Here is a 22,555-nt window from a genome sequence, read left to right on the forward strand (position 1 = left end):
CAAAGGAGGAGGCTACAATGCTTGATAAGAAATGTACTCATTATCTTGCCCATGTAATTGTAACTCCTCTGTACAGTATTTTCACAATAAAATAATTACAAAGGCAATATAAACAGATTGTTTACTTTTAATGTAGGCTTCCCAAATGATAACATCTTGTGTATCCATAGTGAAATGGTAAAACCTTGGAAGTCACTGCTGATGGAGAGCTAGTCACTAATCTATAAATTGATTACCATTTCAACAGTTATCCATATCCCCTATGGGGACAGGCTCAGTCCTTAAGTCCTATGACTTTCTCACTGATTAAGAAAGTCATATTAGATAGCATTAATGCAGAGTCTATGCTGGGTGCCATATACATAGAATGCTTTCAGTAATAATAGCTGCTTTTTGGGGGAAATAAGTATAAAATTACTTAGGAGGAATGCAAGGTGACTGGATCCTTATGTTTGTATTTGTTAGCCTGGCTGACCTTGACGTCTTCATAAAAAGTAGTGAGAAAGGCTTGCTCACAAAAGTCAAACAAGGAGATTTCCAAGGATTGGTTGACATCATGGGCCACCTTATGGCCCTTAAAGAAAGGCAGAACAGCACTGATGATATGTTTGAGCCCTTAAAGCAAACTATTGAATTGCTGAAGAACTATGAACAAGAATTACCAGAAGCTGTGTTTAAGCAGCTAGAGGTCAGTACACTTGTGTATTCTGTACAAAATATGTAGAAGGAGAGCTTTAGCCTTTCTGAGTGGAGTGAGGTGGGTTGCAGGAAATAGAAAAAAGGACCTGGTGGAGATACACATCCAGGTTTTGGAACTACAGTGTGGGGTGCATGGATAACATCAAGTATTTTCTCGAAACTCAATAAAGGAAGAAAAAAGGAATGCTGGGGATATATAGAACCAATAAAGATGAAAATATTTTTCCCCAAGAACCAGAAATAAGATAGCGCTTGGATTTGAGGGAACAATCTGCCCAGAGTGATATAAAGATAATCTAAAAGGGACATCAAAGAATAAAATAACAAAGTGGTCCTACAAAGTATAGAAAACAGGAAGGGCTAATAGGTTATAAGTTAAAGGCAAGAGTAAGGTTAGTGTTGAGTTAGAAGTAGGTGGGATTGGAAAGAACAGGCATCCAAAGAGATAAGTTGAGGAAGAATTTGGGGATGATGTTGAGAATGATCAAATAACCCTGGCACATTCTAGTATTATTTTATAGTGTAGATGGAGGCATGATGATGATACCCAGCCTCCTGGTCTGGGAGAAGGGGAGCCCTGTGGGTGTGATGACACCGAAGTCTCCTTTGCAGGAGCTGCCGGAGAAATGGACCAATGTGAAAAAAATGGCCATCACCGTGAGGCAGCAGGTGGCCCCGCTGCAGGCTAATGAAGTGACCCTCCTCCGCCAGAGGTGCACTGCCTTCGATGTGGAGCAGCATCAATTCCAGGAGAGGTTCCACAGAGATGCCCCCTTCAGGTATGACCCCTAGGTAACCATAAATAGCAATCACTGAGGGTCGTTTGGTTGAATTCTCTACTGTATTCTTTGAGCAGTGGAAGACTGTCTCAAAGTCTTCTCTTCTGTGTAGTTCCTTGGTGTAGAGCATGGTGCTAATAATGCATCCAATTATGGCTTACGTGAGATGAGGAAAGATTGTATAAAATGCCTTGTCTTTAAAGAAATGTTTACGAGTTGCTTTGGTTTCCAAGTTTGTGAGAAGATTTTATGTGGCAGAATGCTCGGATTTTTCTAAACCTTTAGCATTTTGAATTCTCACAGCCTTCTTCCCTTTTGGCTGAAAGTAGTCAATAACATATTTTTTTTAGTCATGCTGGGAGGTATTTTGGTAGCTTAAAGCAAGCATTGAAGTGAAGGTTTACTGAGGGGGGAGGGGCTCTCTCTGGGTTTGGTAATCAATCATCAGACACTTCTCTACTGGGTCTTGTAAGTCTTTTCATAAACAAAGCAAGAAAAAGTTACTCACATGGCTCCAACTCCTGCACACGGGGTTTCACTCCCAGAGGTTTCCAGTGGGGCAAAGGGAAAGGTAGAGAAGTCTGGCAGGCCTCTGCCTCCAGCACTGCCTAGATCCAGGGCTCCATGCAGGAGAACAAGCTGGTTCTGAATGGCTGGGTTTCCTCCCCTCCCTCCAGCCACTCTAGTCTATATTCTGCTTCCCAGAACTGTGATCCCTCTATAGTTTGAGACAGACAGATGTAGATCTCCCCAAATGTAGAATGTTCTATGTAAGGGATGAAGTGCTCTTATATTCTCAAAGTCATAAGAAGTAGTAAAACAAACAAAAACACATGCAAATTTGTTGTGAGGACTAAGTACATGGATAATAGGTGGAGGCTGCCTGCATCTCACTTCAAATCTAGTATGTATGCCTAGTTTACAATGTGTTACTTATATAGATAATCACATTTACCTCATTGATTGTAAAAAGGATTTGAGAGAATTATTTAGCCCTATGCTTGGTAAAATGTTGAGCCACCATCCAGTAGATTGTTCTGGACTGTACCACTGAAAGCCTCAAGTTCACACATGCTTCTCTATTCCTTCCAGCACCCTGGAATGACTAGTCTTCCAACCTGGCACACATCCATGGCCTATTCTTTTTATTTTTTATGATTTATTTTAATTGAAAGATAATAATTGCTCATCTTCGTGGGGTATGGTATGATATTGTGGTACTTTTATGCTTTGTGCAACGATCAACCTAGGATATTGAAGTTATCCATCATCCCAAACATTTATCATCCCTTTATGATAAAAAATGCAAAATCCTCTCTTCGAGCTTGTTTAAATTATATTTTACAATATTGTTACCCACAAATCACCTTTCTGTGTAGCAAGACACCAGGCTGTATTCTATCCATCTGGCTGTGATTTTGAATGTGATAACTAATCTCTCCCTACTCCCTCCCTCTTTTACCCTCTGTAAGGGTCTACTCTTGTCATTCACTCAACAGTTTCTATCTTCCAAGCTTCTGAACATTATCTTTGGATCTACCAAAGAACAAATGAGTATGTAAAAAGGCAAGGAAGGAAAGGTATATAAAGTATATATAAAATATAATATATGGGCCTGGTGCCAGTGGCTCACACCTGTAATCCTAGCTGCTTAGGAAGCTGAGATCTGAGAACTGCAATTCAAAGCCAGCCTGGGCAGGAAAGACCATGAGACACTTAGCTCCAATTAACCACCAGAAAACCAGAAGTGGTGCTGTGGCTCAAGCGGTAGAGCACTTGCCTTGAGCTGAAGAGCTGAGGGACTGTGCCCAGGCCCAGAGTTCAAGCCCCATGATGACGATGAAAAAGGAAAAGAAAAAGAAAAAAATGAATGAATGAATGAATAAAGAACCAAATAATCATGTGCCAGGCCCTGGTGGCTCATACTTGTAATTCTAACTACTTAGGAGGCTGAGATCTAAGGTTTATAGTTTAAAGCCTGCTTGGGCTGGAGAGTCTGTGAGATTCTTATCTCCAATTAATTACCAAAAATCCAGAAATAGAGTTGTGGTTCAAGTGGCAGTTGAGCAAAAGAAGCTCAGGGACAGTACCAGGCTCTGAGTTCAAGTCCCTCAGAGTCAGCAATAAATATTTGTAAAGCATGCAACTCTAAACAGGGCGTCACCACTTGTTTGCACATTAGAATCACCTAGAGGAGCATTTAAACCTTCCAATATTTTGCGTGTCCTGAAGATCAACTACCTCTGGAGACTCTTGCATGAATATTGTATGAAGCTTCCCAACTGATTCTACATGCAGCTAAGTTTGAAAACCTCTATCCTACTGCCCTAAAGGACAATAACTAGTTTCCTCTTAAGCAATTGCCCAAGACATAGAACTCCAAAGGACTGTATCCTGGAAATGATCACCTTAGGAGCCACGGCCTCATTCCAGTAGAACAACTGTTGCTCAAAAACATTTGTGTGCCTCCCTTGGGAATTATTCCTTTAGAGTCTAGGGATTATCCTTTTTACTCTCCTTTGGTCATGCAATTGAATTTTCAAAATTGAATGCTGATCATGCAGAGCCAATACTAATGAGGGAGGTGGTCTCTCAAACTGCTGTGTTAATCACAACTACATCAATAACAGCAGCCATAAAAAATTATCTTAGTGGCTGACAGCATCAGCTGTCTCAAAAATTTTCAAAAGAATTCTACAGATGCTAGAAGAAATGTCTTCATGGAGAGACTTTTGAGACTGCATGAAAGGGATCAACATCGGTACATTTTTTGTGTGTCTGTTAAGAACCTGATCTCTTGTCATTTTTGTATGTGTATCAATCAGCTGTTATTTTACTTTTATCTGATAGCTGCATTCATTTTTTTCTTAGCCCTTGTATCTGCTGGCTGTGAGGATATTGCTACTCTTAGCTGGGTTTTCCAAATTCACATCTGTTAATTTGACATGCAGATGAATCATTGGAAGAGAATGCTTTGAAAAGAACTGCTCACAGCAGTGGGGGAAACCAATGTACTGTAATTTTGATATATTTCTTTTCTTGTCATGAAAACCATCAGGATTAGAGCAGAATCATGAATTTATTCCTAAAGGGAATCTTAAAGGATGGCAACTCATGCATTTTTGTTTTGTTCTCTTTTTTACTGTGTGTGGGAGATGTGTGTGTGTGTGTGTGAGAGAGAGAGAGAGAGAAAGACAGAGAGAGAGAATGTTTAAAATTTGTAGCTGCTGAGTATGTGCTAGATCTTTCACTTTTAGATCATTTAGGAATTTCTAAATTGCAAACCCTGAAGCATCTCTCTGTGAATAAAATTTCTGCTCCTGATTAGATCTCACAGATTAAGCTCTTCTAATGATCTTGTCTTGGAAGGAGGAAAAGAAAATGAGTGTTTCATTAGGCTCTTACTGTCTGACAGGTACTATGTGAAATCAGGTCTTTTGGATTCAGGTTCCCTGGATTCAGGTTCCCTCTTCATGTCCAAGTCAAACTTTTCTTCCTCCTTTAGTCCTTAACTCTCAGTTCTCAAAATAGTTCTGGCTGAGTTAGCACACTTTGTAATAATTGGCCAAACTATCACACCCATGTTTAAGGACCTTCTACAACTCTTAAAATTGGTGACTAATTTCCCTCCCTGAGTGATAGGAATGTTCCACACTGCTGGCAGCTATCTTCTTGTTCAGTCTCTGACCTTGAGGACCATCTTCCTGACCCTAAGGAATGGTTCCAGAATCAGTACTTCTCTTACCCACACTAAGACCAAGTAAATCCAGGTATTTCTTATTGAAAACAATCTGTCCCTCCAACATCTAGCTCAATGGAGATCATGAGTATTTTCATTTGAGTCAGACTCCATGAACAGATGTGAAAGACTTCTTGAAGAATCCTCTATGAGGAGCTGTCCTATGACAACTGATAAAGCAAGGCCTTCCATGTGACTCACTGCAGCAGATATAAGAGAAAAAAAGGGACTTTGGTCTTGTTTGCATAGTGTCTATTTTCTCTTTAAAATCTGGAGGAAAAAAGAAATAGTGGGATTCTTCCTTAAGCCTTCCAGATACATATTAATCGCCTACATTAAGTCACTCCTTCAGGTTTGGTCCTGATCTTCCAGCTCACCTGATTCATTCACATGATTTTGCTTCTATAAGGCAAATTTGGATGTGGTTTTCACAATGGAATTAATAAAAAAAAACACAACAACAAAAACTAATGATGTGGGTGCTAGGATTCTCTCTGACTTCAAGAACTTACTATAGCCTCACAGACTATTTCAGAATTGAATAATAAGAATGCACCAGGTGCCATCATTAACTGAGGCAGCTCATGTATCCTGGGAGAAGATGGTACTTGAGTCGATGGCAAATAAGACCTTTTTGGGATTAAGAAGAATTTTTTTAAAAAAAGAAGAGAACATTAAGAATGGCAAGCAAGGAGATTCTGGGCAAAGTAAACAACACATAGGAAAAGCCACAAATCTGAGAATGCAAGAAACAGCTACAGAACTACAGGCACGCACAGCTAGAATGGAGAAGCATGTGAGGGAAATAGAGAGGTCCAAGGGGCCCAGTTTGACAATGGTCAACCACTAAGAGTGGGAAGAGTACACGCATGTTCCCTGCCTCACAATGGGGTTTCATCCTGATGTCTGCCATAAATTGAAACTATCATGTCAAAAAATGCATTTAATGGTTATAACCTACCATAACTCAGCATCACAGCATGATGGGGAAGGAACATTGGTTGTTTCTCCTTATGATTCCCATGAGTGGTTTTTTAGGCCCACTGCCCAGCACCGTAGAGAGTATCAAACTGCATGTCTTTTGCTTGCCTGAGATAAAAATCAAAACTCACATTTTAAATACAGGTTCTATGCTTTGGCACCATCATAAGGTCAGAAACCCCAAAATTAAACTCTCATACGTTGGGGACCAATCTATGATATAAATCCCACGACCAACATAATGGAATGAGACAGACTCAACACCAGGTTTCAACCAGAAGAGCCCTGGTACAACCTAGCCACACAGTGGCATAGATAATAGAGAAAACAGCAAATTTGAGAGAAATTTAGGAGAGATAATAAGCAGGACTGACTGAAGATGAGAGATGATCAAGGATAGTCTTGGGTGATTTCCCATTGTCCCACTGTGCCCCAAGACAGAAATAGGACATGAAGGACTGGCAATCACAAGTTCAAGGTCGGACACACTGTCACATTCCTGTAGGTGTCCTGCTGAGATGGGCCATGCTTCATCCTGTATACAGCTATAGGACTGGGGTTAACATTTACCCCTGGCTAGCTTCCCAAGAACCAATAAAAATCTTTTACTCTTCTCTCTCTCCCAATGCTCATGTTTGAGTGAAGTCTGAATCAATCATTTTCGCCACAATCGTGCACATGAGCACTATATTTCCATTTCTCTTAATTAAAGTGTTATTCATGCTGACTTTCCAGACAACTCATTCATATTAAAATACTCTGCATTATTATTTCAATTCTAAAGACTCATTACACCCTGTTTCCCTCCTATGGCTTTCTGGTTTAGACCTGTACTATCATTTCCCCCTGCATTTGGAGAACTGCTTCATGTTTTATTAGGCACATCATGAAATAGGTTTATGAGCATTATGGCAAGGTTTTCCTACAATTATGTTTTCATTCCGGTAGTTGGTTGCTTCTTGGACTTGGTCTTACTGGGTATAAACTCTTGAATTCTTAATTCTTCTTCCTTAATCTCCCAAATGCTAGGTTTATACAAGTGTGGGCTCATAACCACAACTCATGATAATAGAGCTACATGCTCTCATGGCTAGAGGTTTCCTCACAGAATAGGCCAAACTAGTTTTTAGGCATGCTTAGATCTAGGAAATGACTATCCACACATTTAAAACAAACAAAAACTATAGCACAGAGTGAGGAAAGTTGGGAATAGGCTTGACAAATGCTCACCTTCTACAAATATTTAAAGAACCAACATTAGTTTAAGAGCATTCGTATGTGGTAAGGAAAGAATGGTTAGTTCAAATTTATTATCAAATAATTTAATAGCTCAGATCTTATCTAATCAGTCATTCCAGAGTGACACTCCATTCATAAATTATACAGGATGTGAGCATTTTGAATTTGTCTAAATTTTATAGATCTTATAATTGTACTAACAACTGAGGGACTGTGTCTATCTGCACCAATAGTCTGCAAATGAAAAATAGAAGAATCACTCATGCTTGGTTGGGGACCCTTCTTAGATGCTCAGCCACTAGTTCTGTCTAGTCCCCACTTTCCACTCCTCCAACAGGAACAACCTCTTCACCAACATACAGTATGTTTTCTTTACCTCTGAAAATTCGAAACTGGTGCACTATTCTGAGATACCTAGGAGCTGAAAATCAGCACTGACATGCTGGTCACTCTCTTGAGATGTAGATCTACAATCATAGCCCACAAGCCCAAAATAATCTAGATGGAACAAACAAGAATCAAACACCATAAGCATCAAAGTTAATCTGACACAAATTTAATAATATGCATAACTGTTCTTATGTTGCATGGTAATTAGGACTAAGTGGTAAGCAATTCAGGTAAAGGACTCTTATTAGGACTACTTTTTTATTGAAAAGTCAAATATTTCTAAAGACAATTGAAAAAAGGGGCAGGAGTTTGTAAGTCATTTTCTTCCTTCTTCCCTACCTTCTTTATCTTATCAACAGACACTGGCACAGATACATGACACGCACATATGGACATGAACACACTGTAGTGAGAAAGAAAGATCCGATTCTCCAGTCATTCATTTCCTCTCAACTTTCCGTTGGATGAGGAACCCCATGATACCTTGGCTCAGGTTGTAGAAGAACATACTATCCTCCCTTAAGTCATGGTATCCCCAATATCTGGCCCTCTATGAACGCAGAGACAAGGAAACCTGAGCTTGGGAATGGGGAGGAGAATAAAGGGAGATTAGGAAGAAAGTCAGACCCTCTTTGAAACTTGGATCCTAAGTGCCCCTCAGCAAGGAACTGATACCTGGCCACGTGAGCTGCTTTGCATGGGGGCTTCTTGAGTTGGGAGAAAGTCTATATCAGGAATACATGTCTTGTGAAGGATAAGGTAAAGTATGAACATTTACAAGTTCAGGAGTCCTCTTCAAATGGATGTGCACCTTGGGCATAGAAAGCAAAGGAATGCAGAAAGGAACTAAAGCTGTAAATCTAGATATAGAACATAGCCGACTGAAGTAGAGAACTAGATGCAGAATTAAGACGGAGGCCACAACGGTCAGCAAAGGGTGTAAGTTGACAGATGGAGTAGATGCAGGACAGTTTTGGTGGAGGGAATTAAGTAGATGAGATGGTGGCTGGAGGTAATCTGAACCCTGGAAGGCCTTTGTACTTCTCTCCATGACCACCAATTTTCCTTCTCCGAGTTGAGGCACCATCACCTAACTGAGGCTGATACAGGACACTAGTGTGTGCTTCCCCATGAACAACACCACTCTGGCATGTCAGAACCAGCAGGAAAGTTTGAAAAATACTATTTCTGGATCCCATCCCCAATGAATCTGACTTAGATAGTGAAGCAGATTGGGCCTAGGAAATCTTTGAAAGCTCCCAGAAGATCCTCACATCACAACCAAGACGGAGAGTCGTGGCCTAAAAGGAGAGGTACCAGAGCAGGCCAGGTTTAGCCACTTAGTACAAGTTCTCTCTCTCTCAAAGACATCTGGCAGGAGCTTTGGCTTTCCAGCTTCTACAAGAAAATGACAATGCTATTTTTGTGTCAAGTGGTCCTGCAGAGGCCAAAGGCCAAGTGAAGAATAGAATCAGTGGGGGAGGGGGCTCAGTAACTCTTTAGACCTAGGGAAGTGGAAGACAAAATGAATAGTTTTATTACTTCCTCATATCTGAAAGTTCCAAGTATGATATTCCTCTTGCACTGCTCTTTCTCCAATGCTAACCCCACTCCCGCTATTCTCGCATACCTTTCCTTCCCAGGATTAGCAACAATGGTGAAAGTCACTGCTATTTCCTGGAATACTAAGCATACAGAAATTTTTGCCAGCCATTACCTTGGCAACTCTAGTACTGGAGCCCTGTGCATCACACTAACCAAGGAAACACATCATGTTTTGTAGGTTTGATAGCATCAACCCTCATCAGATGCTGGATGTCTGGCACTTGGAGATCCAACACATGGAATCCACCATGGCCTCCATTTCTGAGTCTGCCAGCTTGTTTGAGGTCAGTGTTCCCGACTACAAGCAGCTGAAGCAGTGCAGGAAGGAGGTGTGCCAGCTGAAGGAGCTCTGGGACACCATCGGAATGGTCACCTCTAGTATCCATGCTTGGGAGAGGATGCTGTGGAGGGATATCAACGTGGAAGTCATGGATGTGGAGTGTAAACGGTTTGCCCGGCACATCCGCAACCTTGACAAAGAGGTGAGAGGTTGGGATGCCTTCTCAGGTCTGGAAAGCACCGTACTGAACACGCTCACCTCCCTGAGGGCAGTGGCTGAGTTGCAGAACCCAGCCATCCGAGAGCGGCACTGGAGGCAGCTGATGCAGGCCACAGGCGTGAGCTTCACCATGGACCATGACACCACCTTGGCCCACCTCTTGCAGCTCCAGCTGCACTGCTTCGAAGATGAGGTCCGTAGCATTGTGGACAGAGCGGTGAAAGAGATGGGCATGGAGAAGACCTTAAAGGAGCTGCAGACTACCTGGGCGGGCATGGAATTCCAGTATGAGCCCCACCTGCGGACCAATGTCCCCTTGCTGCGGTCTGACGAGGACCTCATTGAGGTTCTAGAGGACAATCAAGTCCAACTCCAGAACTTGATGATGTCCAAGTACATTGCTTTCTTCTTGGAGGAAGTATCAAGCTGGCAGAAGAAGCTGTCCACAGCAGATGCGGTCATCTCTATCTGGTTTGAGGTGCAGCAAACCTGGTCTCACCTGGAAAGTATATTCATAGGATCCGAAGACATCCGGGCTCAGCTACCCCAGGTAACTTTACTAAAGGAATCCTGACATTTTTCTAATCTGGGTTGAGGGAAGATCACCTCAGACCTTCCTTTTCTGCCTCCCTGCTTTGGCTTTTCTTCAGAGCAGGTCCACACACACTAACCTGCCCCACCATTCAAAGGCCAGAGGAAAAACCAGGAGATGAAATGCACACCAATCAGTCTGCCTTTAGCTTTGCTGATGTAAGAAAAGATGTGATCTGATCTTTTGTTTCACTGTCTTTCTTCTTATGTGCTATTTCATTAAAAGTTTCCATTCAACATGTCATTTTATGAATACAATACATCTTGATCAATGTCACCTCTTCCCCATTCCCTCACATCTATACCAACACAGACTACTCATCTGGTTCACCTATGTACATTTAATATTATGATTGTGTTCATCCACACTTAATTTCTCCGTTTGTCTGCCCTCCTTTCCCTAACTCCCTTCCCAACAAACAACATATGTTTCAGCTTCCTGCTAGTTATTTTGCTAAACTACAAATTAGTTGTCCAAAGGAGTTACACCATTATAATCTTCCCTTGTGTATATAATACACATATATAATACGTATACATAATATATATGTGTATATAATACACATATAATACACACATATATACGCATATGATCCTGTATATATTTTTGTTTAGAATTTAGATCTAGCTTCCACATATGAGAGAAAACCTGTGTTTAGTATATGAGGTATCTGTCTGTCTGCCTGCCTGTCTACCTCTCCTGTGTTTGCTATATGAGATATCTGTCTGTCTGTCTGCCTGCCTATCTGTCTGCCTGTCTATCTATCTATGTGTCTTTGTCCATTCTTCCATTGAGGGGCATCTGAATTCTTTCCATAACTTCGCTATGGTAAATAGTGCAGCAATGAACATGGGTGTGCAAGTGTGTTTCCTGATTTGTAATCTTTTGGATAAATGCTCAAGAGTGATATCCCTGGAGAGTAAGGTAGTTCTACGTTTATTTGAGGAAACTCCAAACAGCCTTCTATAGTGGTTGCAACAGTTTATATTCCTACAAAAACTGTGCAGTAGGGATTTCTTTTATCCCTGCCAGCATTTGCTCTTATCTATATATTTTTTTCCTTAATGGATAAATAATTCATTAATCTTTACTTTGTTAATCTATAAGATTTATCTTTCCTGTAGTCACCCTGCTGGGTGACTTTGAATATCTATCATGTTTATTTTATTCTCTAAATATATTTATATATTTAAAATGGTTCTTGTAAAGATGACACACAGAAGCATTGCAGTTACATATGTCAGGTAATGAGTACATTTTCTTTTTTTATTGTGAAAATACTGACCAGAGGGGTTACAATTACATGGGCAAGATAATGAGTACATTTCTTATCAAGCATTGTAGCCTCCTCCTTTGTTTCCCCTTCCCATCCCTTCCCATCCTCCCTCTGTCCCCCCCACCCAATTCTCCCCCCCGCCCCCGCACCAAAGTTGTAAAGTTTGTTTTCGACATGACCCACTTGTACATCTCATTGTTGCAATGGGTCCACCTGTATCCCTATTTAAACGATTTGTTTTTTCCCCTTCCCCTCCACAAATTGTACCAGCATCAAAGACAGTGAAAGCAGGGGTTATACTGTGGGGGAGGGGCATACAAAGCAACAAAAAATAATCTTATAAATGTGTTAGAAACAATCGCATGAAAGAAAAAAAACATTTGAATGCATATCTTAGGGTTCATTTCCCTAACATCAACTTATCTGACCTTTTCTGCTTGAATCAGACATATACTAGTTATTGCAAATTTTTGTTAGGAAACGGAAAGGCTTGGAAAAAATTATATTAAGTGAAATAAGTACATTTCTTTTTTAACAGTGTCACCCCCTTTCTATACTCTCTCCCAGTTTTTCCCTTCTGTACCTACCCACAAGTTGTATAGTTCATTTTCAACACAATGTCTAGTGATTTTTGACTATGGTCATTTTTACAGGGGTGATCTGGAATCTCAGTGTTGTTTTGACTTACAATTTCTTTGTGGTCAAGATTTAGCATTTTTTTATTGTGAAAATACTGTACAATTACATGGGCAAGATAATGAGTACATTTCTTATCAAGCATTGTAGCCTCCTCCTTCGAAAAAGAAAAAAAGAATCTCACAGACTTTCTGGCCTGGGCAGGCTTCAAATAATGATCCCCAGATCTCAGCCTCTTGAGTTGTTAGTATTATAGGCATAAGCTACCAGTACCATCTATAAGGAGATTAAAAAATCTAAATTAATAGAATACAAGTGTGATAAAAAAAAGATTTAGCATTTCTTTTGAGGAATCTCCATACTACTATCCAAAGTGGTTGAACAAGTTTACACTCCCGCCAACAATGCAGTAAGGTTCCCTTCTGTCCACATCTCCTCCAGCATCTGCTGTTATTAGAGTTCTATTTTTTAGCCATTGCAATCTTTTTCATTATTATTATTATTGTGAAAATACCATACACAGGGGTTACAATTACATGGGCAAGATAGTGAGTACATTTCTTATCAAGCATTGTTGCCTCCCCCTTTGTTTCCCCATACCATCCATTCCCCTCTCCACACCCCCACCCCCACACTCCCCTACCACCCCCCACTCCCCACCCCCCATCTCGCCAAAGTTGTAAAGTTCGTTTTTCAACATAAAGTCTTGTACATCTCATTTTCATAATGAGTCCACCTGTAACCCTATTTAAAGAGTTTGTTTTTTCCCTTCCCCTCCACAAATTATATCAGCATCAAATACAGTGAAAGCAGAGTTCTTGATTATAGCCATTCTAACTGGGGTGAGGTGGTATCTCAATGTTGTTTTGATTTACATTTCTTTTATGGCTAGAGAGGTTGAACATTTCTTCATGTATCTATTGGTCATCCTTCTTTCCTCTTCAGAGAAGTTTCTCTGTAAGTCTTTAGCCCACTTATTTATTGGGCAGTTGTTTCTTTGAGGATTTATTGTTGGGGGATTTAATTTTTTGAATTCCAGATATTTTAGATATGAGACCTTTGTCTGTTGTATGGCTAGTGAAGATCTCCCAATCCGTGGGCTTTCTAGTGATCTTGCTAGCTATGTCCTTTGCCAGGCAGAAGCTCTGCAATTTCATGCAATCCCATTTGTCCAACCTTTCTTTGATTTGTTGTGTTTCTGGGTTTCTATTAAGAAAATTTCAGCCTGTGCCAAGGAGACTTAGGGTTTCTCCTATTCCATCCTGTAATGTTTTCAGAGTGTCTGCTTTGACGCTCCCCTATGACCCAGCAATCCCATTTTTGGGCATTTACCCAAATGATCACAAACAAGACCACACTAAAGCTACTAGCATGCTATGTTTATTATTGCAGCATTATTTACCATAGCTAAGATATAGAACCAACCCAGATGCCCCTCAGTAGATGAATGGATCAAGAAAATGTGGTATATATTCACAATGGAATTCTATGCCTCCAGCAGAAAGAATGACATTGCCCCATTTGTTAGGAAATGGAAAGAGTTGGAAACAATTATATTAAGTGAAGTAAGCCAGGCCCAAAGAAACATAGGTCCCATGGTTTCCGTTATTTGCAATAACTAGTATATGTCTGAGACAAGCAGAAAAGGGCAGATAAGTTGATGTTAGGTGAAATGAACCCCAAAGTAAGTATTCAAATGTTTGTTTTTCTTTCAAGTGATTGTTTCTGACATATTTATAAGGTAATTTCTTTGTTGCTTTGTATGTCCCTCCCCCACAGTATAACCCCTGCTTTCACTGTATTTGATGTTGGTATAATTTGTGGAGGGGAAGGAAAAAAAACAAATAATTTAAATAGGGATACAGGTGGACCCATTGCAACAATGAGATGTACAAGTCGTTATATCGAAAAATGAACTATACAACTTCGGCCAGAGTAGGGAGGGGGTGGAAGATGGGAAGGGAGGGGAAAGGGAAACAAAGGAGGAGGCAACAATGCTTGATAAGAAATGTACTCATTACCTTGCCCATGTAATTGTAACCTCTTGGTACGGTATTTTCACCAAAAAAAAAAAAGATTTAGCATTTCTTTGCCTGTTTATTGGATATTTTTACCTTTTTCTCTAAAATTATCTAACTCCTTCCCCCATTTATTAATTGGGTTATTGATACCTTAGGAGTTTTGTTTCTTGAGTTCCTTGAGTATTTTGAATATTAAGCTCTTGTCATGTATAACCAGCAAAGACTGTCCATTCTGCAGGCTGTATTTTTTAGCTTAGTAACTATGTCCTCTCTGTGTAGAACATTTTAGCTTGATGAAATCTCATTTATCTATTTTCTTTACTATTTGCTAAGACCCTATAATTCCACTCAAGAAGGTCCTGCCTATGCCAATAAGTTCTCATGTTTATCCTACTTGCTGTAATAATGTAAAGGTTTGGTGTCTTACATTAAGGTCTTTTAGGTGTTTTCAGTTGGCAATAGTACAAGGAGACAGACAGTGATCCATTTTCAGTGTTCTGCATATCGATCTTGAATTTTTCGAATACACTTTGTTGAAGAGGCTGTTTGTTTTCTCCAACAATTATGATGGGCTCCCTTGCCAAATATCAGATGCTCGCTATAGGTATATGAGTTTGTTTGGGGGTGGTCCTGTCTGTTCCATTGGTATTTAAGTCTGTTGTGTGCCAGTATCAGACTGTTTGTGTTACTATAGTTCTGAGGAAAGTTTGAATTCTGGAGTTGTGATATCTCCAGCATGGCTCCCCACTTCCCACCCTGTCTCCACCCAGGATTGCTTTAGCAATTCAGGGACTTTTTTGGTTCTATATTAATTTTTGGATTGTTTTCTCTATCTCTGAATAGTGACATTAGGATTTGGGTGGGTATCGCATTGAGTTTGTAGACTGCCTTTGGCAGTATGTTCATTTTCATGATACTAATTCTGCTTGCTGATCCATGGACATGGGAAGTCTACATTTCCTGTTGACTTCTTCCATTTCCTTCTCCAGCGTTTCATAGATTTGATTATAAATATCACTCACTTCTTGCTTAGGTTTATTCCTAGGTATTTTTGAGACTATTTAAAACAATTATTTTCCTTTCAATCTGCTCACTTTTGTATGCAGAAAAGCTGCTGCTTTTTGTGTGTGGGCTTTATATTCTGTTACGTTGCCAAAGTTATTTATCAGCTCTACCTTCGGGGTGATGTCTTTAGAGTCCTATTAGTATGGGATCATATTATTTACAAATAAGGGTAGTTTGACTTCTTCCTTTTTTATTTGGATCCCCTTTATATCTCTCTTGCACTGTTGCTCTGGCTAGGAATTCCAGTACTATATCTAAACAGAGTGGAGAGAGTGCATATCCTTTTCTTGTTCCTGATTTTAGAAAAACATGGTTTCAGTTTTTCAATATTTAGTATGATGTTGGCCATATTAGTCATAAATAGCCATTATTATGTTCAGATATATTCCTTCTATTCCCAGCATTTCCAGAGCTTTTTAAAATATATCTTTATTGTAAAGATACTGTACAAAGGGGTCACAGTTACATGAGTAAGGTAATGAGTACTTTTCCTATGGAGCATTTTTACCCCTTTTTTGTTTTTTCCCTACCATCCCTTCCCTGCTCACCTCCCCAGCTTCTCCCTACCCACCCCCTCCCCCAAGTTCAGGCCCACGACCAACAGAAAAAAATCACACAGTACATTATCACAAAGTACATTAAAAACAACAGCAACAAAGATCAAACCTCTTGTGTCCCTATTGGGGTTTCATTTTGTTTAGCACATCTTATATGGTCATATGTACATAGTTTTTGACCTTTCTGCTTGTCCTAGACTTATACTAGTTATTACAAATAAGGGAAAACAAGGGACCTATGTTTCTTTGGGACTGGCTTACTTCACTTAATATGATTTTTTTTCACTTTCTTTCCATTTCCTCACAAATGGGGCAATGTCATTCTTTCTGATGGAGGCACAGAATTCATATATATATATATATATCACATTTTCTTGATCCATTCATATACTGAGGGGCATCTGGGTTGGTTCCATATCTTAGCTATGGTGAATTATACTGCAATAAACATAGTTGTGCTGGTAGCTTTAGTATGACCTTGTTTGTGATCCTTTGGGTAAATGCCCAAAAGTGTGATTGTTGGGTCATAGGGGAGCTCTATGTGTAGTCACTTCCATACTGCTTTCCAAAGTGGTTGAACAAGTTTACATTCCTACCAACAATGCAGTAGGGATCACTTTTGACCACAACCTCTCCAGCATCTATTGTTATTAGATTTCTTGATTATAACCATTCTAACTGGGGTGAGGTGGAATCTCAATGTTGTTTTGATATGCATTTATTTTATGGCTAGGGAAGTTGAACATTTCTTCATGTGTTTATTGGCCATTCTTATTTCCTTTTCAGAGAAGTCTCTCTTTAAGTCTTTAGTCCACTTATTAATTGGATGGTTGCTGCTTTGAAGATTTGTTGTAGGGATGTTTAATTTTTTGAATTCTAAGTATATTTTAGATATGAGACCCTTGTCCATTGTATGGCTAGTGAAGACCTTCTCCCAATCCATGTGCTTTCTATTGATCTTGCCAGCTATGCCCTTTACCATGCAGAAACTCTGCAGTTTCATGCAATCCCATTTATCTAACTTTTCTTTGATTTGTTGTGTTTTGGGGTCTTTATTAAGAAAATTTCAGCCGTTGCCAACGAGCCCTAGAGTTTCTCCTATTCCTTCCTGTAATGTTTTCAGGGTGTCTGCTTTGACTTCAAGGACTTTGACCCATTTGGGGTTGATTCTTGTGCAGGGTGATATAGAATGATCTAGCTTTAGTTTTTTACAGGTGTTTAACCAATTTTGCCAACATCATGTACTGAAGAGACTGTCTTCCTTTCACTCTATTTTTTTTTGCTCCCTTATAAAGCATTAGGTGGCTATAGGTCTGTGGTTCATTTCTAGGTCTTCAGTTCTATTCCATTGGTCCTCGGGTCTGTTCTTGTGCCAGTATCAAGCTGTTTTGCTTACTATAGCTTTGTAGTAGAGTTTGAAATTTGGTATTGATATTCCTCTAGCACTGTTCTTTCTGCTAAGGATGTTTTTTGCTATTTGGCGTCTTTTATTGTTCCATATGAATTTTGGGTTGCTTCTTCCATTTGATAGGTATTGCATTGAATTTGTAGATAGCTTTTGGAAGTATTGCCATTTTTGTGATGTTAATCCTCCCAATCCAGGAACATGGGAGGTTTATCCACTTCTTTAGTTCTGCTTTAATTTTCTTTTTCAAGATTTTAAAGTTTTCATCATAGAGGTCTTTCACTTCTTTAGTTAATTTAACTCCTAGGTATTTTATTTTTTTGCGGGGTATTACAAAAGTTGTTGCTTTCCTGATTTCAGCCGCGTTCTTCTCATTACTTTTTCTCTTTTTTTCTTTTTCTTTTCTTTCTTTCTTTCTTTTTTTGTCAGTCGTGGGGCCTGAACTCTGAGCCTGGGTGCTGTACCTCAGCTCTTCTGCTCAACGTTAGTACTCTACCATTTGAGCCACAGGGACACTTCTGGCTTTTTCTGCTTATGTGGTGCTTAGGAATCGAACCCAGGGCCTCGTGCATGCAAAGCAAGCACTCTAACACTGAGCCATCTTCCCAGCCCCTCTCTTTTTGTTAAATAAATAAATATTATTGTAAAGACACTGTACAGAGGGGTTAAAGTTCTTTGAGTGATGTAATGCATCCTTTTCCTATCATCTTCTTGTTGTTGGCATTGATTTTTGAGGGTTAATTGTATACTCTGCTACTTTGCCAAAGTTTTGGATCAGCTCGAGTAACTTGGGAGTGGAATCCTTGGGGTGCTTTAAATACAAGATCATGTCATCTGCAAAGAGGGAGAGTTTTAGCTCATCTTTCCCCATTTGGATCCCCTTTATGTTTGCATCTTGTCCTATTGCCATAGCTACACATTCTAATCCTTTTAGAGGAGTGGAGAGAGTGGACATCCTTGTTGTGTTCCTGAATTTAGAGAAAATGGCTCTAGGTTTTTGCCATTAAGTATAATGCTGGCTATAGTTTTGTTACACACAGCCTTTATTATATTGATGAATGTTCCATGGATTCCTAGTTTTCCTAGAGCTTTCATCATAAAGGGTGTTGAATCTTGTCAAATGTTTTTTCTGCATCTATTGAGATAATCATGTGGTTCTTATCCTTGCTCTTGTTAATGTAATGAATTATTTTGATTGATTTGTGTATATTGAACCAGATTTGCATCCCTGAAATGATTCCTGTTTGATCATGGTGTATGATTTTTTTGATGAGTTGTTGAAGTTGATTAGCCAAAATTTTGTTGAGAAGTTTTGCATCTATGTTCATCAAAGAAATGAGTCTATAGTTCTCTTTCTTTGATGAGTCCCTGCCTGGTTTTGGGATGAGGGTTTGATGGCTTCATAGAAAGTTTGGTAGTGAACTTTCACTTTCAATTTTATTGAGAAGTTGGAGGAGTATTGGTGTGAGGTCTGCTTTGAAGGCCTTGTAGAATTCCACTGTAAATCCATCTGAGCCTGGGTGGGAGGTCTCTTATTGCTATCTCTATTTTGATGCTTGATATGGGTTTGTTAAGTTGGTTTAGTTTAGGCATGCCAACATTTGCTAGAAATTGTTTCATTTCTTCCAGATTTTCAAACTCATTAGCATAAAGTTTTCAGAAGTTTTCCTTTATAATGTTCTGAATCTTGGTTGTTTCTCTGGTGATGTTTCCATTTTAAACTCTGAGTTTGTTTATTTGGGTGTGTTCTCTTCTTTTTCTGCTAAGATTTGTTAAGGGTCTGTTAATTTTGTTAATTTTTTTTGAAGAACCAACTCTTTGTTTTGTTGATTCTTTCTATGTTTTTTGGACTCTTAATTAATTTAATTCTGTTTTAATTATTTGTTTCTGTCTATTGGATTGAGGTTTAGCTTGTTGCTATTTTTCAAGGAACTTCATGTGCCTCGTTAAATTTCTGTTTTCAGATATCCAGAGCTAATTTTTAATCAGAAAAAGTTGTTTAATTTTGTCAAAAATGTTTAATTCTCTGTTGAGATGATCATGTGGTTCTTGTCCTTGGCTTTGTTAATGGGCTGTTTAACATTTACTGATTTATGTAGATTGAACCAGTGTTGCATCCATGGGAAGAAACTAACTTGATTGTGGTGTATTTTTTTTATTAGTTGTTTAATCCATTCGTATTTTATTAAGAAGTTCTGTGTCTATCCACATCAACAATTGTCTTTTTTTGTTTAATCCATGTTTGGTCTAGAAATGAATGTGATGCTGGTTTCATTAAGTGAATTAGGTAGCAATCCTTCCCTTTCTTTTTTGTGGTAAAATTTGAGGAGCATTGGTGTTAATTTTTCTTTAATGGTTTTAGAGAACTCAGTGATTCCACTACTGCTGGAGCTTTTATTTACCAGAAGATTTTTTCCCATTATCATTTCATTACTTGTTATAGATCTGTTTAAATGTTTATATCCTATTGACTCAATTTTGGTACATTGAGGTTAGGTCAAAATGCATCTAATTCTACCAGATGTTAAAGTTTGTTGGCATTAAAGCTTGCAAATATTCTTTTATAATGTTCTGAATTTTGCTTATATCTGTTGTGATATGCCTGTTTTAATGCCTAATTTTATTTATGTAGGTGATATATCTTCTTCTTTTGGTCAATTTTATCTTTTTAAAGAACTAACTCATTTTTTTGTTGGTTCTTTATATAGTTCTTTCAGTCTCTAGTTCACTTATTTCTGATCTAACTTTTATTGTATCTTTCCATCTGCTGGTTTGAGGTTTGGCATGTTCTTTTTCTAAGAGCTTGAGGTGCATCATTAGAATATTAATTTGAGATTCCTCTATTTTGTTGATGTAGGCCCTCATAATGAATGATAACTTTCCTATTAGCACTGCTTTGGCTATGTCCCATATGTTCTAGAATGTTGTGTTTTCATGTTCATTAGATTCTAGGAAGTTTCAGACTTCCTCTCTTATCTCTTTGATGTCCACTGATCATTCAGCAATATGTTGTTCTGACTCCATGAATTTGAACTTTTTCTGTGGTTTCTTTTGCTATTGAGCTCTTGTTTTATTCCATATGGTTCAATAGCATACTGGATGTTATTTTCAATTTTCTTGAATTTGCTGAGACTTGCTTAATGACCTAGAATATAGTCTACCTTGGAGAAAGTTCCATGGGATGATTAAATATGTGTGTTATGCAGCTGCTGGATGAAAAATTCTGCAGAAGTCTTGTTAGGTTCAATTAGTCTATGGTGTTGTTTAAATCTGAGTTTCCTTACTGAGTTTTTGTCTGGATGATTATATTCAGTGAAAGTGGAGTGTTGAAATCTCTAACCATTATTGTGTTAAGATTTATGTGTGTTTTTAAGTCCAATAGTATTTGTTTGACAAAGTTGGATGCTCAAGCATTTGATGCACAGATGTTATAAATTGTTATGTCTTCTTGATAGAGAACTCCTTTTATTAATATGAAGTTCCTTTTCTATCTTTTCTGATTAATTTTGATTTGAAATTTACATTATCATATATGAGTAGTGCCATTCCCTTATAAAATTTATGTGCTCAGAAGATTTTTTCCAACATTACCCATAAGGAAGTATTTGTTTTTGCCAGTTAGATATCTGTCTTATAGGTAATAGATGATTGTATCTTGCCTTTTTATCCAGCTTTCCATTCTCTCCATTTATACACATAGTTTTTCTATATGAAGTTTTTCTTGGGAGGGCCAAGCTTTTATATAGTAGTGTAGGGGTTAGAGCTAAATTCTCTGGGTTAGAGGGAGATGAGGGAAGAAATCTGGAGTATGGAAGATGGTGAGACAGGGAATGGGATATGTTATGTGCAGCTATTAAGATCACATGTGAGGAGGAATGGTGAAATAAAGGTGATGTAAATAGAAAAAGATGAAGGCTCTAGGAGATAAGGAAGGAGAGCTTTCCAGAAAAAAAAGAACAAAGAAAAAGGACAAGAAAGAAGAGGAGGGGAAAAAAGCAAAAATAAAGCAATCAAATACACAGAACTAAAAAGAATTAACCTCCTACCCCCAAAACAAATGAAAACAAAACAAAATATTCACACACACAAAAATAAAAGAAAGCAAAAGAGAAAAGAGGTCCCAGAACAGTCATAGTTCTGTATTTGTTGAGATTATAGTTGATTGCCCACCAAATTCTGTCTTTGAGATGATCTGCACTTCCAGTCTCAGGCTCCATTTTGTGATCTGGCTCGAATGAACTGCGGTTCCTCTGGCGGAAGATGAAGCACTGTATCTCTCTTGAGACTCCTCAGGGATGTGATATCCTGACAGTGCTCCCCAGATAGGTTTCTAAAGCTACTGTTTTGCAGGAGAAACTATTGCTGCTGTTTGTTTCCAATCAGCTCTGGGCACTGAAAAGCCTGCTCAAGTGTCAGCTCCCCATACCTCTCAGGGATAGGAATGTGGTCCTCTGCCACTGGCTTGAATTCTCTTCTGAACTTGCCCCTCAGCTTGGGCAGTGTAGCTGGTGCCCTGTGGGGGAGAAGGATTATGACTATGTTGGGCAATGGTCTCTACTGGGACCCACTTGAGTTAGTGTGGCCTAGCATCCTGGGCAGTGGGAGAATTATACAAAAATTCAACAACCCTTTTTCCTGTTAGCATCGAGCTCAGGATCGAGTCATTCACCCTCCATGAAGGTCTCTAGGGTCCTTGTCCTGGATTCCTCTGGTGAAACAGCTGTTTCCTGATATGGGGCACCTTGAGTGGTGGGTTTGGAATTCTTGTATTTACTCCTCCTCTGGCACCCTCAGGAAGTGGCTGTCACCATCTGTGCTTCTGGGTATGTTCTGGCTTTTTCCAAATCTCCAAAAAGGGTCTTACAGTTGTGCTTATTCCACTATTAGGAGATAAAACATCTTCTGTTTTTTTTTTAAGAAATTATTTCACTGTGTAGCCCAGGCTGGCTCCAACTTGCAGCCTTCCTGCCTTAGTCTCCCAGTTGGTGTTAGGATTACAGGTATCACCATGTCTGGCGTTGTCATTTTTGTTTTTTTAAGTGCACATGAGTGAGAAAGTAGAGAGAATGGAA

At 39.1% G+C, this 22,555-nt stretch overlaps 1 protein-coding gene across 1 annotated transcript in view; it reads left to right on the forward strand.

The window, feature by feature from the left end:
- The window catches only part of Dnah9 (dynein, axonemal, heavy chain 9), a 354,260-nt gene that overhangs the window by 82,500 nt on the left and 249,205 nt on the right, over positions 1-22,555 (forward strand). Inside the window, exons 18-20 of the mRNA XM_013013168.1 lie at positions 466-688; positions 1,312-1,478; positions 9,611-10,481. Of these exons, the coding sequence (XP_012868622.1) occupies positions 466-688; positions 1,312-1,478; positions 9,611-10,481 (1,261 nt within the window). The remainder of the gene's footprint in view (positions 1-465; positions 689-1,311; positions 1,479-9,610; positions 10,482-22,555) is intronic.

This window comes from Dipodomys ordii, unplaced genomic scaffold (genome assembly GCF_000151885.1).
Source record: "Dipodomys ordii isolate 6190 unplaced genomic scaffold, Dord_2.0 Scaffold19, whole genome shotgun sequence".
Lineage (NCBI taxonomy): Eukaryota > Metazoa > Chordata > Mammalia > Rodentia > Heteromyidae > Dipodomys > Dipodomys ordii.